General features: G+C 44.7%; 2 protein-coding genes across 9 annotated transcripts in view; one reads left to right on the forward strand and one right to left on the reverse strand.

Moving 5' to 3' along the window:
* Window positions 1-18,728, reverse strand: part of NEU2 (neuraminidase 2) — a 38,468-nt gene that overhangs the window by 18,289 nt on the left and 1,451 nt on the right. Inside the window, exons 1-4 of one of the 7 annotated variants that reach the window (XM_040567678.1) lie at window positions 18,556-18,685; window positions 16,010-16,162; window positions 15,042-15,166; window positions 733-778 (exon numbers count right to left, since the gene is read on the reverse strand). In XM_040567678.1, the coding sequence (XP_040423612.1) occupies window positions 733-778; window positions 15,042-15,106 (111 nt within the window). In that variant the 5' untranslated portion in view covers window positions 15,107-15,166; window positions 16,010-16,162; window positions 18,556-18,685. Of the gene's footprint in view, window positions 1-732; window positions 779-2,309; window positions 2,787-3,788; window positions 3,922-15,041; window positions 15,167-16,009; window positions 16,163-18,555; window positions 18,686-18,728 lie in introns of those variants that run through there. The other 6 variants (XM_040567679.1, XM_040567684.1, XM_040567683.1 and 3 more) reach the window with 6 other exon arrangements.
* The window catches only part of NGEF (neuronal guanine nucleotide exchange factor), a 39,309-nt gene continuing 26,634 nt past the window's right edge, over window positions 6,054-18,728 (forward strand). Inside the window, exons 1-2 of one of the 2 annotated variants that reach the window (XM_040567677.1) lie at window positions 6,054-6,321; window positions 9,716-9,836. In XM_040567677.1, the coding sequence (XP_040423611.1) occupies window positions 6,054-6,321; window positions 9,716-9,836 (389 nt within the window). Of the gene's footprint in view, window positions 6,322-7,819; window positions 8,457-9,715; window positions 9,837-18,728 lie in introns of those variants that run through there. The other variant, XM_040567674.1, reaches the window with a different exon arrangement.

The raw sequence follows: 18,728 nt of genomic DNA on the forward strand, positions 1-18,728 counted from the left end.
TTTATAGGATACACTCATTTTGTATCTATGTTTACACACCTATACTTACTTCTACCCATAGAAGGTCCCACAATGCCAGACTTAATTCTGGAAACATTTTTATATCTAGCAAGGCCATTTGAGTCATTTTTAGCTGTTTTAAATATACTGGTTCCTCTCTCCAAGCCCCGTTTGGTTGGTCTTATGGTGTCTAGTGCACATGACTCTGGAAGCTATATTAAACAAATCCAATGTATTTATTTTTAGCCTCTGAAGTGTTTCTAAAACAGGTTCTCTGTAACATATGTGCAAGACATAAAGGTTTTATTGTCACAAGTGTGTAATGAACTGCATAATTCTCTCTTGGTTTGGTTGCTATAAATAAGGTACCATCACTAAATCATGGCAACAAAACCATTCTGTTCCACTTTTGACCTGAAAGACTACCTCAAAATCTGGGTAGTTGTAGTTTGATTCTGTTAGGACTGGTGGTAGAATTCAATCTTATTTACAAAATAACTATTTGTTTTCTGGAAACATATAGGGTCAAATAATTCAATATTCCTTCAGCTAACATTCCCAAACTTATTGTCTACTTTTCTCTGGCTTCTGCTATCCTCTTTGGTCTGTCTCCCACTTTCTGGCCAGTCTGTTCCTGCGCTCCTCCTGGTTTCTCCACCCCCATGCTTTAATCAAATAATACTTTGGCCTTGCACCTAAATAGTTCAAATTCTTTTGTGAAATGTCATGTACCTTTGCTTTGGACAGGGACATGTGCTTAACTATCTCTGGCAGCCATCTGAAAGAAAGAGTTGGGATTGTTAACAGTTCCAAGGAGGGTTATCCCAACCAGTAACTATGAAAACATAAATATATGCATAGCCATGCAGCTCAGGGCCCTGATGGCTTTAGCTGTGGCTGGTTAGGGTATTACCATGCCCAGCTACCTATGCGTCCTTCTGCTGGAAGTTAGTTCCCTTGGAGCAGGGGTGGCTCAACAGGCCACGTGAGAGTGCCTCACTCGCACCAGTTTAAAGTCTGTGCATTAGCTTCAACCACTGATGAGGCTAAATGAATTCATAGCTACATCTGCTGAGAGCTAAATCTGCCAGAGCCTAGGGCTGAGTCTGTGGGTGTTACTATTCTCCTGACTCAGGCAGAAATATCTCCCAATGCAAATGCAGGCCTGAGCCTGTGTGGAGCCCCAGTGCCTTCGGTGGGGCCCACCCGCATGTGGCACTCCTTAAGGGATCGGCACCCACGTGAGCGAGAACGGCAGCAGATGAGTAAGGCCTGCTGCTGGATTTTGGACTGTGCCCCATCCCCGTTTTAGCCTCATTATGATGCACAGTGAAACAGTCTAGAGATGACATTCCACTCCTCTGAAAACAGAGGAAAAGAGGAAAAAAATCAATGTCTAATACAAGAGCAAGGATTTAATGGGGCACTGATGGCAGTGGTAGGCAGAGGGTTGTTTTCAGTTTGCAGAAGTCTTTCAAAATAATTAAAACATTTCAGAAAGACACCAATATGATGTAGCAAAATAAGCATCTGCATGTATACTCAGACTGTATTTAAAGAACAAATATTAAGGAAGCAATGTTCACTCTGAGGAGTGGAAGACTGTCCTAAAAGAGCTCCGTCTGGTTCATCAAATGGACATGAAAGCTGCATCTGTACATTCAATGTGCAAAACCTTCCAGATGAGGTCATTAATAGGGCTTTACATGTGAACATGTAAAAAAGAAGAAAAGATGATATGGCCTTCTGATCTTCTACAGCATAAAAACCCTACACCCAAGACGATAAATTCTGCATTGAGGCCAAAACTTTTCATTGAGCTATACGTAATTTAAAAGGGCATCCAGTCTTCATGTCAAGATTTAAGGTCATGGCAAAACTAACACACCACTAGGTAATTCATTGTAGGGGTTCATTGCCCTCTGGGTTAAAAGCACCTGCCTTCCTTCTGGTCTGACACAATCCTGGCGTATTTTGTGTGGTCTCTCAGACACATGAATACTTTTATCTTGTATTCCTGCGCTGGCGGTAGGAATACGTTAAACAATCAGATAAAGGCAATTCATCCTCTGTGACTGTACGTCCCTATATATATAACCATACAGTCAAGTTGTACTCATACTTGCTAGTTCCTGTTTCAAAACATGCCTGCATTGCGTAGCTGCAGACTTCAGTCTCTAGTACTAATGAAGCAATCTTCATTACCTTTCCAGACTAGGCAGCAGCATTGTAGAGCACTGGCAAATGAAGCATTTTTCATTTCAAAATCATTAGGCATAAACTAAGCATATACTACACACAGTACTTACAACTTTCCAGTCAAACAGACTTCACCTTATTTTTAAAACAGATGATTACCCAGGGCGGTAAATTACCAGGGGCAGCAAAAGGGCTGTGATCCAGCCGCTGTGCTGATCAGAAAACCGCTGCTGAAGAGGGTTCGGGTTGCATGGAGCAGGTGGCTCCGCTCAGCAGCAAGGACACCGCTGGCTGCCCTCCTGTTTCAGCCGCAGCCCAGGCAGCCAGCCTGGCTTTGCGGGGCTGCCAGCCCCAGCAGCTCCCCTGCTGCCAGTGGCACCCCGGCTGGTGCCAGCACCCAGCCACACGGCCTGCCCCTGCCGCGGCTCGTGCGGCTGTGCCCGCCTGGCACGTCGCGGGCTGAGCAAACAGGGAGAGGCGATCAGCCACCGCTCTCGCTCTGGGCACACTCGGACCAAATCTCTGGGCCCAGACTAAACCCATTCAAAATACATGCAGGCCTCCAGAGCCGCAATCTCAGCTTCCAGGGTGCAGCTCCTGCTAGTAAAAACATTGTTATCATTCATGAGATATAAGTGATTAAAAGGAGTTGCCCTTTCAACACACCCAATACCCTTTGAATTCCTGTCAGCCCATTCTCTTTGTACAGCCTGGACCAGCAGCCACTGGCTGGCATCCCCAGCCAGACCATGGCTTGAAGTAGATTCGGTCACACCCTCTCAGGAGCAGCAGTGGGTCCCTGTTTCCCCCACACACCCATGTGTCCAGGCCCACATTAACATCCCCAAGTTCTCGTACAACAACAATTTTTTGTTATTTACTGGTAAATTACTTTTTTTTTAAAAAAAAAAAACACATTGGCAAATAACATTTCTGTACAGTCAAATTCCTGGAGGCTGAGTTATGTGTGAGTCAAAATGCATATCTCTAATGTTGCTACATGTGCATTAGTTGCTGCTTTTTTACTGTTGTCATCTGTCTTTGCTCTGCATCCTTTTTCTCTACAGACTGCTACTTTGGTCTTCTTGAACTATGGGCAGAAAGTTTGCTTGCAAAGAAAAGCCAGGTAGGTGGTGACACTGCAGATAGACGTGCTCTCACGAGAGCATGTGAATGTACCTGGGATGGGTTATTCCTGTTGCAAGACCTGACACTCAGCTACCTGTGACTATCAGAGGCAAATACCTTCTTCAAAAATTAACTACAAGCATTCAGACAGGGATGGTTGTAGTCCACACCTGCTTGAATCATTCATTCTCTGCCACTGAATAGCTTGACAGATACCAGAATAATATAATACTACATTTGATTATATCCTTGAAACTCATGCCTCACTCCTAAAGCAATTGCAAGCCAGGACTTTTTGATTGACATATCAGTAAATGGCTTCTAAATAATTTCTTAGAGTATCAATTTTGTAATTGGAAGGACTGCCTTCATAAATACATTCTCTTCTTGAATTCTTCATTAAAGAAAGTAAAAATATACACATTCTGTACAGCCATGGCAATAAACAAATCTCCCCTCACCTCTGCCCCTCCTAGAAATCAAGGAAATCTTTCCCTCCTCCACTGCTGCGTTCACTTCTGGCCAAACATCTTGTTCGTGAGGGACTGTTTGGAAGCCTGACAGTAAGCCAGCTGTTCAGGACAGGCCCTCTTCATTCCTCTGATAGCCAAAAAAAAAAAAAAGTATTTTGACAGAGAGAACTATGCTGGTTTGACAGTGCTACTAATGTCTTTGGGCAGCCCAGCTGAGGGAGTTTCATTTAGTCCCACAGAAAGGTCCTTTTCTGGCAGAAGCACTCTCTCCATGCCCTTTGGAGAGAGCTTTGGAGTTCCTTACAGGAACTTTGATATAGAGGAGGTTATTACAGATCCATGTCCTTGGGCAGGTGATGGAAGAAAAGTGAATGAAAAATAAGTGGTTGTTACCATTTAGGGTTAGGAGAGATTCCATGTGCAGTATTAGTTGTGGTCCAGTTAACTGAAATGTTTCCATTACAGTTGCAAGGATCAGGCCTTTGAGGCGTCAGTTTTGGGACAGGAAGAAGCACAGTCAGAAGGGCAAGGGAAAAGAAATAGCCTCTTCTTTCCTTTCAAGCTGTTCCCAACAGCAGCTGTTTTTATTTTGCTGTTCTACTGAGCCACAGCAACAGAAACAGACTTAGTGAATCTCTGTACCTCAGAGTAATTTACAAACCAAACTTAACACCACAACCAACAAACGGGCCCTTCATACACTTCCAGTAACACTGGAAACAGTCCCAGAGCAACCACCAGCTCCAAACTGTTCCAAAGTCTTTGAAACTGGGGCTTTGAATTGAAATTATGATCCAAATTTAGCAGCTCAGAGGTGCATGCTGTGGTTCAGGTTGTGAAAGGAAAAAGCAGACTTTCTCATCTGTGGAGCCAGGAAACAGAACAACTCAGGCCCAGTGCATGAGTTCAGATTGTGGCCTGTTCTTTGTAAGGATAAAACGCGGGGCCCTCCATAATTATGGAAAGCAGGGGATTTGCAGATTATATCCCAATTTACCACTTGGAGTGGCCCTGGGGGCAAGAAAGAAAAAAGAGTGTGACATACATGGGTTCATGGAGATTGCAGAAGAGCCAAAACAGAAGCTGAGATGGTATACAAAATATATTCTGGAGTACCTTGTATGTTGGATATTTTGTAATGTTATAAACCTGTGATATATAGAACTTATCAAAACAAAAATTGCTAATCTATAGCACAAGTTTATGCCCTTCTCTCAGTGAACTGTAAATCCTATATTCACATTTCCTATACAGCATCTCTTTCTACTATTTATGTTAGCCCCAGCAGTCACAAAATTGTGTATGTACTTATTAAGGCTTCAGTAGCTGTAAGAAGTCAACAAGACGCAGCCAGCAACGAATGCTTAATTAATCAGTTCATATTTTACCCACTCTTGGAAAGGTCCACCTGCAGTTTTGCTGCTGTAGAGGTCTGTCTCCTAGAAATGCCTGGGAGTGCTGGCAGAGGCCATGCACCGACGCAGTGCGCAGCAGGACCCCTGCGCGGGCGTCCGCGTGTCACTGAGGGGGAATGCTGGCATATGAGGGCAGCTTTGGGAAATAAAGTCAAGCCTGCATGCTCTCCGTTGCTGCCTTATCTTTTCTCTTCTGCCTTCACGGTGGTTAAGGATGTTTCTTCACTTAACCGTACTGCAGGAGTGAGTATTAATAAGTGTTAGGAAGCCACCTAGCCTTGTAAAAGGCATTCCTGCTTCTGTTACAGTGAAGTGGTACACAGAAAGCACACAGCTTAACAGAGCTATCTCTTCAGGTTTTACTTTATATTCCAAAACATTTTCACCCTCAAAACCAAGAACATGGCCATTACCAGAAGCCGCTCTAAGCTGACTAGTGATCTGCTGCTCCCAAGAGGTCAAAGGGTGTGGTCATCAATGGAACAAATACAGTCATTTTTCCACTGACTTCTGAAGTGCCATGATGTGTCATGACAGGATGAACATGTAAAAGCAAAGTTCAGGACATTAGAATAAGGCTTGTAAGGTGTGGGATGGTCTCCTTCCTCACAATGATCTCAGAAAAAAATCCTGAAAAGTCCCCATTACCCTAAATAGATGCAGCACTGCAACCTCTGGCCTAACTAGCACTTTTTCCTCTCTTTTCCTGATGTGTTCTGTTTGTAGGTCTCCAGCTCTAACTGAGGTAAAGCTGATGGAGCTGTGGACGTTACCTGTCTTTGGCTGCTCTGCTGCTGATCCATCCTCTCGGTTGCTATAGAGACAAGCTCTGGAAGCCATGGATAGTCTTGGGGGAGAAGCCTCCAGCAGGCTTTCTGCCGGTGGGCACCAGCAGGCTGCTTCCCAGCAGGTGCTGACAGAGCTGGGATCAGTCTCTGACGGTGAGGAAGAGTCAGAAGGTGCTAACCCAGCCACCCAAGAGGGGAACTCGCACACACGTTACATTGCCATTCAAAGAAATTCCAGGTACTATCGGTCCATGAGGCTGCCGAGCAGATCGAAGAGAAAGACTACGAGAGAGGCAATGCATGGGGGGCATGCTGCAGGTGAGTACCACCCCAAACAACATCACGCTTCCTTCTGCAGTGAGATCAGAGCCGTAGGAGCCAGGGAGGTTAGAAAAGGGACAGGGAAAATAGAGAGTGGACTCAGTGGTCAGCACACTACAGAACACCCCTGACTGGCAGGTTGGCATCCCTCTGTGCCAACCTGCTTTGCTCAGCCTGGAAATGCAAAACGGTTGGTTAAACAAGCTTCATGGTGGAGAATCTAAACAAATCTGCGACTCTGCTCTGCCGTCCCCCTGCTCTCTCAGGGAGCAATAACTCAAACAGGGAAAGAAGCTGTCAAAAGAGTAGGAACTTCTTCAGAATACAGAAAGGATATATTCAAAAAGTGGGATCTGTGCAAGTAATTGTATGGCAAGCTGAGCGGCATATGGGGGAAATAGCCAGCAAAGGCAAAGCAGTACACGTAGGGGCCAAGCCTGCAGAAATTGCGAAGAGGGGAGCAAGACTTCGGTGAAAACTGATGCCACCACGCATTGAAGACAGCTCTAAGCAACACTTGAGCTCCCTTTGAGCCAGGAGGCTTAAATAACAGAAATACTACCCAGAACATGCATGCACTGAGGCATGGCTTGAGTATAAGTTGAAGAAGTTGGCTAAAAGGCTTTCTCTGAGTATGAAGAGTACAGAGCATGACTGCAAGGCTAGACTTTCACTGAGCTGGCACACTGTCTGAGCAGCTGTCTGTGAAAGAAACAAGAGAAAGACAGGAGAAGCTTCAGAGAGAGACAGGAAAGGAGCTATCTCAACATGCTCAGAAGCGCTGGAAACCAGGCTGCAAGAAAAAACTTAGCGTGGTTTTAATTCAAATGTTAGATGAGCAAGACCTGGAACTGTGAACACAGAAAATGCACTCTGCTTGATCTCTTAGGTATTCAGAGAAACTGAATTTTATAACAGTCCTTGTAAATAAAAGGGGGTGCAGTGAAGATACCTATTCTATCTTCAGATTATAATCTAACAAACAACCCACTGGACTCTGAACTTTGGCTAGCTGCATGAGTCAAAACGACCTAACAATATTCCTGACGTTTGAGTGCTATGCAAGCCACCAAAGGCTATTACTTTGTTATGCAGTAGTAATAAAGCACACCACGTCAGCTCCTGAAAGCAAACCCAGTTCTCTAAGAAAACAAAGAACAGACATCCTCCACCCCAAAATAAAAAAGGCCTGGGAAATGTCCCCAAGAAAATAGGTGTCTCCTGCCTGCCTCGCCAAGGGAGCCATGCTATTTCAGCAGTATAAAGGCTCATTCAGCCTTGTGGCATGGACAGAAGGAAAGTTCCCTCCCTTCTCCAAGTTTCCAAGCAGACAGCAGCAGAGCAAAGAGCTCCTGTTTAATATTCTGTTACTGTTGTCAATGAGGTTTGTGGATAAACGGAGCGTTGCTGATGCCAGAGCAGACCTGCCCTCCGCCCTGCCAGTGCAGCAGCAGGACCAGAGCAGAGCCGTCCTCTCCCTGCTTTCCCAGAGCCCTGCTGCAAGGGGAGCAGAGAGGAGACCTGCCCTTCCTCCTGATTGCCGAGCATCACGACATCCAGCGGCTGCTGAGGAGGCCCTCTTCCCTCCTAGCAGCAGGTGCCACTGCAGCAGGATCAGCACAGGATGCAGCTTCTTCGTGCATCTGCAGCATCGCAGCATTGGGACAACAGCCAGGAGGACATCCCTTCTGTCTAGCCAGTGTCATTGAGGAAGGACAAGCTAGAAGAAAGGCTTCTCTCTTAGCAGCTTACTAGAGCAGCCACAGCAGCGGACCTGCGCTTCTCTCCCGCACGCTCCCTCTCGGTGTTACCACTGCTGAAAACGGATCTGTTCCAAACAGGGCTTTTTCTTCCGTATCTGCAACTGTTCAGCAGGACACACTGGGAACGTTTCTTTTCTCCAGTCCACACAACAGGACCTGGGCTCTGAGCAATAGCTCTTTCTCCACTATGACTGTAGCAAGTCCAGCTTTTAAATTCAGCTAGTATTGTGTAAGCAGCCTTCACCCTCTGCTCCACTGACTCCATCCCCTCTCCCAGAAACTGGACAGCGGGGGCTTTTACACCAGCCTCATTTGTAGCAGGAACTTCTTCTGACAGCATTTGCTGACGTGCATGGAAACAAGGGATGGGTGAGCTCTTTTATCTTGACTTCAAACCCATTTGAACAGCAGCTATCCAAGAGTTTGACTCAATCTCAAATGTTAACGTGTTCTCTTTTTGCCTAGGAATTGAGTGGAGGGGAGGAGAGGGGAAGGAAAGAAGAAAAAAAGAGAGGGAAAGGTACAGGGGAAAATACAAGGTAGGATACCACAGGAGAGAAATAAAGACTCAAGAAATGAGAACACAAAAAATATTTTAAAAGCATATAAATCCAGCAGAGAGAAAGGCTTTTATAAAGGCTCCCTTTGCACCAGCCTAGCTTTGGCTTATAGCCTAGGAGTTGTGAAGTATAATAGATGCTTTCCTTTAATTGGAAAAAGAGTCTGCATTTTTTTAAGCAATCTCTTCTGACAGGAGTCTCAAATGCTTAAACTATTCAAAAGGCAAAGAGAATAACTCAAGCTAGCATTTCGTAAGCCCTTGGCACTTTTTTAGGAAGTTTAAAAGGTCTGGATTTCATCCCTTCAATCTGAAAATCCATAGCACTGATTCAAAGGGCGTGTCAGAAACCAGCTTCATTTAGTGTTGACCTGCCTGTGCCGTCACCAGTTTGAAATGCAAACAGAATTATGACTTAGACCAAAATATTTCTAATAAAAACCAACAAGGCCATTTATCAGCAGGCCTCAAACAACAGGAGGTTTCATTTGAAAAGTGAGATGCATCCCCTCCTGCCAAGTACTGCAGTAGTAAGCCATGGACTTAACATGGCTCCCTGTGAAAGGACTGGAGGTTCATCTGAGGGAAAGTGGAGAAGCAATTAAAAGTAAAGCTCCTGTCCCACCCAAATCTAGCCTTGATTTATCCAGTAAACTGAACTTCTACTGTGTGCCTGAAAGCAGAGCAGTAACGAAGCCCTGACTCGGGAAACAAATATTAGCATGTACTGGCACACACAGCTAAACCTTTCCTCCTTAAATTGCACCAAAAATCACTGCTGTGGGGGCCCGAGTTAGAGAGCCACTTGCAAACAGGAGAACTGGTAGAGTACATCTACCTTCCCCTCTTCTTGCTTGTGTTTGCAGCTGTGGCAAGGCTGTGCAATCACGCAGTATGCAAGCTAATGATATTTAAATCTTGCTTGAAAATCCAAACTAAAATGTAGCTTTGTGTCTGTGGTCTTCCCGTTGCCTTTGGTGTAACCAAACCTCCACCAACACTACCAGTGAAGATGGCCCTTAGGAACGCAATGATTTTAACATCCTCTTGGCTTTCTCTCATGTCACAGGGTCACTCAGAAACAATGAGCCAGTCAAAGAGCCCCTGAATATGGATGTTTTGTCTCACAAGGGATCTCCATCTCCAGTAGACTCTGATAAGACATCTTTAGAAGAACTGTTGATCCAAAGGTAAGGAGTACACACGTAGGGTATTCACTGTGCTTCTGCAGAAGAACACAGAGTGGTGTAAGAGCAAAAGTGCTTGGTTTTGAAGAACAGCTGGACTAAGCTGTAGCTACTAATCAATGCCTTCTCACCCTGACTTGTAGCGCAGTTTTCAGTCTTGGTGATCTATATCATATAGTACTGGGTTTTTGGTAAAAAGGATCTTAGCAGCACGCACTTGGAGAAAAAAGTGAAGGAGAAGTGAGGGATAACAAGTTGACAGCAGGGAAGGTTGCAAAAAGGGGAATGTGATGTAGGATAACCCAGAGCAAAGAGGGCAGGCTATCTTAAGAAGCTTGTTGAGAAAATAACAAGAGCCTGCAAGCATTTCCTTACGGAACAGCCCAATGTAAGGATGCCCATTTGCAGCATTCCCAGAGGGCTCTCCTGAAGCTTGTTATACAACCCCATGCAGAAAACAGGTTTTTGTATCTGCAGAAGTAGCTACAAAGATGTTTTCTAAAGCATTTTGATATTGTGGTTGCTGTTTACTTTCAAGAAGTGGTGGCCAAAGGAGGTCTTCAGTGAGGCCTAAACCCCTCGGTGACTGAGGTTCAGCGAAAGGCCCCGATCCCATAACCAACATAGTGCAGGGCCAGGGGAGCCTGATGGACTCCACGCCGAAAGCAAATGGCAGGCAGGTCCAAACACGACCGACAAATAGGTGCAGGATTTGCATACAGAGTGAAAATCTCATCTGCCCTGTCTTAGAGGTGCTATGTCTCGCGGTGCTACGGCTGCTCTGTACACAGACAAGAAGTTTACCCACACTCCTGCTCTCTTGCCCGCTGCAGCCAGGCAGAAAGATAAGCAGCTACCTAGCCTTACATTTTGTAATACCTCAGTCATGTATTCTCCCCAAATCCCTCTCCATCTCCTTATCACTTGTGTGTATAACTGTGAGGTGGTCCCTACCTGTACAACAGAAAACCAAGCCGAAAGCACTGAACACTTGCCCTCTAAGGGTGTGGGCATTATACTGCACCGTGTGGTTCTAGTGGCTGAACCCAGCTGTGTTGGTATAACGCACAAAGAGGACTCCAGTGAAAAAATTAGCCAAACTGACAAGTTGGATTTAAATAAATTAATTGCCCTGGCTGAAATTGATTGCCCTTTGGCATTAAGCTGAGCATATGAAACTAGACAGTTACAGTCTGCTGAGATGTCATAGCCATCTGTCTTCCTCTCCTTGCGGCATAATCATCGCTGTCAGTCTCTGACATCCTGACACTGCGACTTAGGCAGCTCTGAAACACACACATTCTGGTTCCCCCTGGAGCTGGAAACAATGAGCCTGCGCTGGGAGTCAGTCTTTATCAAAGAGGCTGCTGTGCGCAGAGCTTGACAGGTCAGTACAAGTTCTAAGTCATGTGTCTGCTAAAAGCACTGCTGAGTGGCATCGCCTCGTGCAGCTGAGCAGAGAAATTTGACAGAGAATGAAACCAGAGTTCCAGCTCAAACTGAGCCCATGTCTTCCTTCTCCTTTCTCTGAAAGATCAGCTGTAATTTTTAAGAGAGCCACTAGAAATTTGCATTGTGAAAAGCCTGCAGGATCCTAAGGATATTGTCATTATTTGCAATAACCGCTGTCCTCCCCCTTCTACAGGGGAAATCAGTCCATTGTGCAGGTAAGACGTCCAAAATATTATCACTGATCTCAAGAAATGCATTTAATCTCTCCCAGAACAACAACAACAACAACAAAAAAGTACCTCTCAGCAGAGAGTTCTTCTGAAAGCAGAAGAGAGTTCTGCAGAAAGGAGAGTATGGGCACCTCTGAGCAGAACCTGGGATTCTCAGCAGCGAACCACTGCAGGGATGAGGGCAGGTGGGGCATCGCTGCCGCATCTCTTCACATTCAGCAGCGTCTCTACAGCAACTGGATAAATGCGAGGGCTGGGCAGGCACAATCCCTTCTCCTAGCGTGAAGGCAGCCAGCAGGTCTGGCACAAATGTGTTCACAGACAGGGACGTCACTTCACATGCACCCTTGCTACATAATTTAGGACAGGAAGTGAACACAACTGGGGAACATAGTAAATGGCACAGGAAAAGGAGTATTTCTTGGAATTGAACTCAGATGGGATATGGACTTTAACACTCTGAATAAGGAGGAGCACTACAGACTCCTTCAAACCCACCAGTGACTTAAGTCTAGGTGTCATTCCAAGCTGTGAGAATAGCAGAACAGTTCGTTGATCTCAGACACTGAAAACCAAAGCCTGCAGTTTTTCAAGCTGGCCTCAAACATTGCTGGCGCTCCAAAATCTGCCATGCACCCTCCTCAAAACACTTATTAAAAGCACTTTTATGCCTACCTGTTCTCAAATGACTTTTTTCCCATGACCTTTCTCCTTTGTGGCCCCCAGCCCCCCCTAAGCTCTCTAGAGTTCTCCACAAGATCCTGTGGCTCCCTCCCAGTCTTCCACATAGCACAAACACCCAAACCTCGAGTGCGATGAGCCACTTCCAGCTACTCGGCTAACTTGCTCTGCACACTTCAGTGCTGAGCTTCTAGCACAACTTCCGTTCTTCAGCATAACCAAAGCCAAAGGCCTGGAGGGAACTAAATTCAACAAAAGCTGCTCATTCCCACTGTGATCAGTCCTTCCAGCTTTGTAGCAGCAACAATTGTGCAGATTGAGATCACAGAAAAACATCCACCCACGGTGTCCATCCACAACTGTCAGCCTCAGCTGAAAGCAGCTCCCACAGAGAGCAGCCAATCATTCATTTCAAACCCGAGAAAGGAGATCCGCCAATCGCTATCTGCCCTATATTATCAGCCAACAGGATGCTGACTTCGCTTTATTTCTAATACAACACAGACATTTTAGCAACAGGATTATATTATTTACCTACCATTTCCCACTGTCAGATGGAGAGTCAGATGCTAGAAATGATACATATTCATTATGGGCCAGTAGATACACTAGAGAAGAAACTCAATGTGAAATTTTATGTTGCAAAGCTCACTGCAAGGTCACTGATTTAACAGTGCAGAGCAATCTGCTTCTTTAGGCTGGTTATGAAACCTCCAATGCAGAGAAATAAGGATCATCTAAAATCAGTGGATTATGTTTGATCTGAGCTAATAGAATAGAAGCGCTTCGACGGTGAATACAAGCAGTCACCTTCAGCAGAGAGAGGGAGTCTATCGTGATTGAATTCATGCAAACACATATATCAGAAAGAAACACCGTCTATGTAAAATAGAGTAGCACTGAAAGATGTTTGTGTAAATTTGGGTTAGCTTCCCACAGCACAGCACTATTTGTCCTGGGCAGCAGAGGGCACTGCTTATATAGCCTGATTTAACCAGAAAGCCTCTAGAGAGGCTGAGACCTGAGGTCTTACACCATACTCGAGGAGTTATCTTCTGCTTATGAAATAAATTTCTGATGGTCACCTCGTCCCTATGCTGCCAATGGGGCTTCAGCTTGCAAGTGGTGAAGTCAGGAATAGCTGGGGCAAATGTGTGTTGCCCAAACCATTATATATTTTGTCACCCCACAACATTTTTTTCTCTCTTAGGTAGATAAATAATTCTTTTCATACCCCTCTTTCTGCACAACCTAAATCTTAAAAAGCCTAAGAACAACAGTATTGGGGGGCGGGGAGGGAATTTTAAAAACTAAACAGTCTTCTGTGAAGAACAGTCCCTGTAGATATTAAAACATTAGTGTCAAAATCTCAGGTTTCACAGAACCATACAGAACAGCAAGCAGCAACATATACAATTCTACTGAAGCATCCTTCCAGCCTGCAGCCAGTGGCGAGCCTCATCTCAGCCTGCCCACCTATCCCACCCAGTCTCTGCTCCTCAGGTGTTTCAGCCCAGTCACGGTCTCATTGTGCAGCAACGTCAAGGCTCTGCCCTCCAGCTCTCCCAGTCTGATCCACTTCATCTGGGCATACCCTGGCCCTCTGGTCCTTAACCTGTCTCATTGCTTCCCTCCTTTTCTATCAACTTCAACTCGTAATTCTCCACCCGATTTCCTCAGTCTACTGTTTCCCCGATGTGTTATTCCCCTCTCCTCCCTCCTGCATCTCATATCTCAGTGTCCTGCTGTTCCCCAGGCTCTTCAACCTTTGGCTCCTCACACAACTTTAGTCTCTCATCCCTCCTCCTTGTTTCGGTGCTGCATTTTACAGCCCTCTCCAATTCACCATTTCCTGAAGCACCCAGCTGTGGGCAGTTCCTCTCTTCATAGCACTCTCCTGGTCCAGAAGTAGACTCTTCTCCGTACATGCTTGGGTCCTCCTCCCTCTGCTTTTCCGTCAACTAGTTTCCTCGTCGTGCTGCCTGGACCCAGTGTGAGGATCACTGAGGATACAGCAGAAATGGCCTTTATTCACAGTGCCTAGCACTGTACCAGGCCATTTCTACAGCTGCAGTATCAGAAATGCATTTCTCAGCCCTGGACAGGGCACGTGTTTTCTCCATGGGCAGCAGCTCAGGGGATTTTAGATGCTAAAATCTAAGTCTCCAGTTTGTGTGTATTGCACAGAGCGCAAAATGGCCTACAATTTCCGTGGATTTTCACAGGTCAGGCAAAGATGAAGCCCTGGCAAACCCCAAATTTCAACCTATATTTCAAAGCTTCTCCAAGGATAAAACAACAGGTTTCCGGTTTTCTTTTAATAGGCATCCAACAATAGTTTCCTAAGCCTAAGAAATTGCTGAGCCTTTTTTAAAATAAAATATAAGCAGTCTATGACAGACAGTCAACAAGTAAGTAGTCCTAACGATAATGAGCATCAAAACGTTAGAAGCACCTAAATGTAAAGATCCTGTAATAGGAATTTCTGAACATTTTTAGTTATCAGTAAGACTGCCAGCCCCAATAGATTTAATTAAGGTATTTTGGTGAAAACTTAAAGGAGGTTCAGGAGAAGAGATGTGCCTTTGGCCTTTACAATCTAAAAATATTAGGGATTAGGAATTCCACTTATCTCCCAGTAAAATGTCAAAAAAGGGGAAATAAAATTGCATTGAGACACCTGTTGTCAAAAACACTACTAAAAAAACACACGTGAGCAGAAAGAACCTGAATGAACCTGAAGTATGAAAATATACTTGACTAGGTATAACATTATTCAAATGTATTACTAACTTCACACTTCCCTGCAAATTTGGTTAGCTCAGATTAAAACAGGGCTTCTTACCTCATCTCGTGGCCTTTCTTGGTGTGAAACTCCCACTGACTAGAAGGGTTTGGGGAATTTTTCATGAATAAGATCTGCTGGCCTGCGTCTTCTCTTTTTAGTTTCTGAAAGAGGAGGTCTAATTTCTGAAAACAGCATGAAGAGAACATTAAAAATATGCATTTCAACATAGTTTGAAAACAAGCTCTTTGCATACCTATATCCTAAGAATTGCTTTTGAATTTAGATAGACATAAGAAAATTCAATTGAAATGGTTAATCATTTTTCAAAATAACTGGAACATGAACGTGCAGGCCAAGATTGGAAATTCATCCCCCAAGCATAACTTAAGTGAGGTAATTATATAAATAAACTAATTATAAACTCATACCAATTTTCACATTTTTAATGCAGCCATGGACGAGGTCAGCCAATATTTAAAATCTTTTCCAGCAGCACTACAGCAAAGCTGGAAACAGTCTGCAACCCCACAATCCCCCCTCTTCCCTTCCAGAGTATATGCAAGCTCAAATCCACTCTCCTTCACCCACTGGGAACTGAACTGTGGCCATGCTCCACGTCACCAGAGCATGACCGTTGTTAAGAGGCCATGAGGATAGTTCCCAGTGCCTGCATGTTTTGGGAACTTAAGAATTCCTGAGAGAAAACTGGGCTGTAGTTTGTCATGGTTTTGCAATACTTCTGTCACCAACAAGAGCACAGCACATGCAGGACCACTCATGTGGTGCTGGGGTAGGATTTTTAGCTATTTGCTTTAATGTATGTTGTTCAAACAGTCAGATTCTTTCTCTCCCCCTACAACTATCCAGGGAATTTTAGTAAGAAATACAAGGATTTTGGTCAGAAAGCCAAAATCATCATGAGATTTTACTGATTTTGATGATACGGGGGAAAGCTTTTTAGGTTACAGAACAAATTCATTGTTGATACAGTGAGAAAGACAAGAAAACCTCCTCCTATCTCCTACCTGGATGGTTAAGATCTGGTGGAGAGGGGACTTCTGCCTAAGCCAGCAGTTTCACAAGCAGCTTAAGATGATCCAAGGTGGCACAGCCACTGTCCTGACGTGCATCTGCACATCTGCCACCTCCACTGTGTTGGCACTTGCATTGAGCTGACCCTGTAGTGAGACGATTCAGTGGTCACACACACACACAAAGCTAGTTCTAAGAAAAAAAAAAATCTTCCACCGGTTTAGGTGACCAAACCAGCTCACCAAGAATGAGATGAGCATGCACTCTGGCATAAAAGTGAAGGCAGAAATCTGCCTCAGAGAGTCAAGTGAAGAGTGGAATTGAGCAGGTAGATCAGCCTAAATTGCACTGGCAATTGTGGAAGAAGAGAGGGAAATAGTCCATTATTAACTGACTTAAAGTGGTATCTGACGACCAGGGGGTTCCCCTGGAAGGGATGGTCAGGTTCAAGTACCTGTCCCAGGGACCAGAGAGAGCAGAGCAGCTCCAGGAGCAGAGACAGATCCGCCCTGGACAGGCAATAGCAAGTGGCATGTGAAGGAGTGACACAGCAGTGACTCTGACTTGGATCTCCCACACCCAGGATGAACATACCAGCCTCCAGACCTCTGTGAGGGAATCACTTGTTTCCTTTCCTTCATTTTTCATGACAAATTTGGAAAGCTTGCTGTTTTGTCCCCAAACAGAAAAGCAAGCTTTAGAAAATCTCAGCAATGTTTGCAGGACAAAAATATCTCTTTCTCGCTAAGCATCTTTTTTTTTTTTCACTCCAGTCCCAGAGCGCTGGGAGCACTCTATCACCTCACTTGGGAGAAAAAGTATTTCTCAGGCACTTGTTCACTTTATGGATGGTCTCTGTACATCAGCATGAAGTATGAGGCTGTGCTATGAGCCTGGAGAGAAAGAAATAGCAAGATTTTTGAAAGACCACATTACAATTAAGAAAGAAAAGTTCTAAAGGAAGGAAAAGTAGTCTATTAGTCATTGCTACACAGCGGAACAGATTTCTGAGATACAAAAATACAAGTTGTGTCTTCCCATGGCCACAGGGGGCATTTCACTCTCAGCTGGTATTCTCACCTCCCCATAGCTTCCAACATTTTTATTATCATTAATACTTTTAGCGACATTTTCCAGGTTTTCATCTAGACCAAAGGTGAAATTGTTTTGGAAAATCTGAAGAAAAAAGAAAGACAGACAGGATCAAGTTACTTAACAGTTATGGGATCCTGAGAAGATGCTTTCTATTTCTGAATGTTTTTCATACCGTGACCCAGATGCTTTTTCTAAAAAGAAATTCCAATTTGTAATAGACTTAACTGTTGAGAGTGAAGCTGTGTGAGGGGTTAGAAGTTGTTAGCCTCTTAATGCATATTTCTGAAACTTTTTTTTTTTAGTAGATACAGCCTAAAGTTATATTTAGATATGTATTCATTCTAGCAGTGTCAGTAAGAGCTTATGCACTGAATTCTCTCTGCATACTTGGGAGAACTCACTGCTCTTGGTCCTTCTCTTTAGCAAACAGCATCTCTACATTTCCAACATTCAAAATAACAAAGGTGCTCAGTACCACTAATGTCCTTCCTCCCCTCTTCGAAGAAAGAAGCTTTTCAGCATCCCACCCACTTACTAAAACCCCTGACAACATTCCCTGTCAGCAAGCCACCAAAACGTCAATCATTTTCCAGAGTTTCAGATAGTCTCTGCTCACTTATCCCTTTGACAAGGTTTTGGCTGCCTCCTCAGTCATCTGCCTCTCCATACCACCCAGCCCTGGTGTTTACTGGCTGATAACCCACTTTCATACCATACTGACCCAATCGCCACACACCTCCCCCTGTCTGTCACCCTGTCCTCCTCCTCTGTAAGTGGCAAAGCAGGCTCCAGCGCCCACCTTCACGCTGACAAGACCCCACATTTCCCCATCAGTGGTCTGGTCTTTCTGACCTCCCAGTCCAGGGCTGGACTGAAAGTCTAATCTGAACCCTCAGTTCCCTCACAGACATTTCCAGCTGTTTTTCTCTCCCGTTCTGCCTCTAAACAACTTAGGGACTGAGCTCTTCTAGTGTGCTAGGTCGAGATCTAGTTCATGTAAGCCGAGGGAGTTTTTCTGAATGTATAGTCATGTGCTGGCTAGAAGCTATCCTGATATATCGTTTGGCAAATGCAATATAAAAACCATAAAAGCAAAACCATTTTACATATACAGACTGACGCAGGGATTTTATGTTGTTGCATAAATTACATTAGTACGTACAGAATAGAGCATGTTTATTTATGCAACGAGGAGAAAGTGAATGTGAGGAATAGCCGAGCATTTTCTGACTGTTAACTCCTCAATCGCAGTGTGGTGCAGATGACGTTTTTTGCTGGGGGTTACTAACGTGCAGGGAAGAGCTGCACCCAACATGTCCATGAGCACACAAACCGATCCGCGGGTGTAACCGCACTGTGGAGCTCAAGAGGATTTATCCCTGAGGCAGAAAAACAATTACCTGAACGAAGACAGAGACAGATCATTGAGTACTGAGATACTTACTGCCTAAACGAGAAAATATATCCTCATGGAAGTAGCGACGCTAAGGAAAAGGAGACGGGGGAAATGACCGAGCGGGTGCAAAACCCTGCGGGAAGACGCGAGGAGGATAATGGTCAATCCTGGGGGGTAACCAGGGGTGCAGCTCCGGCAGGAGGGATTAGGCTGAGTTTCTG

Source organism: Cygnus olor, chromosome 9, assembly GCF_009769625.2.
Source record: "Cygnus olor isolate bCygOlo1 chromosome 9, bCygOlo1.pri.v2, whole genome shotgun sequence".
Classification (NCBI taxonomy): Eukaryota; Metazoa; Chordata; class Aves; order Anseriformes; family Anatidae; genus Cygnus; species Cygnus olor.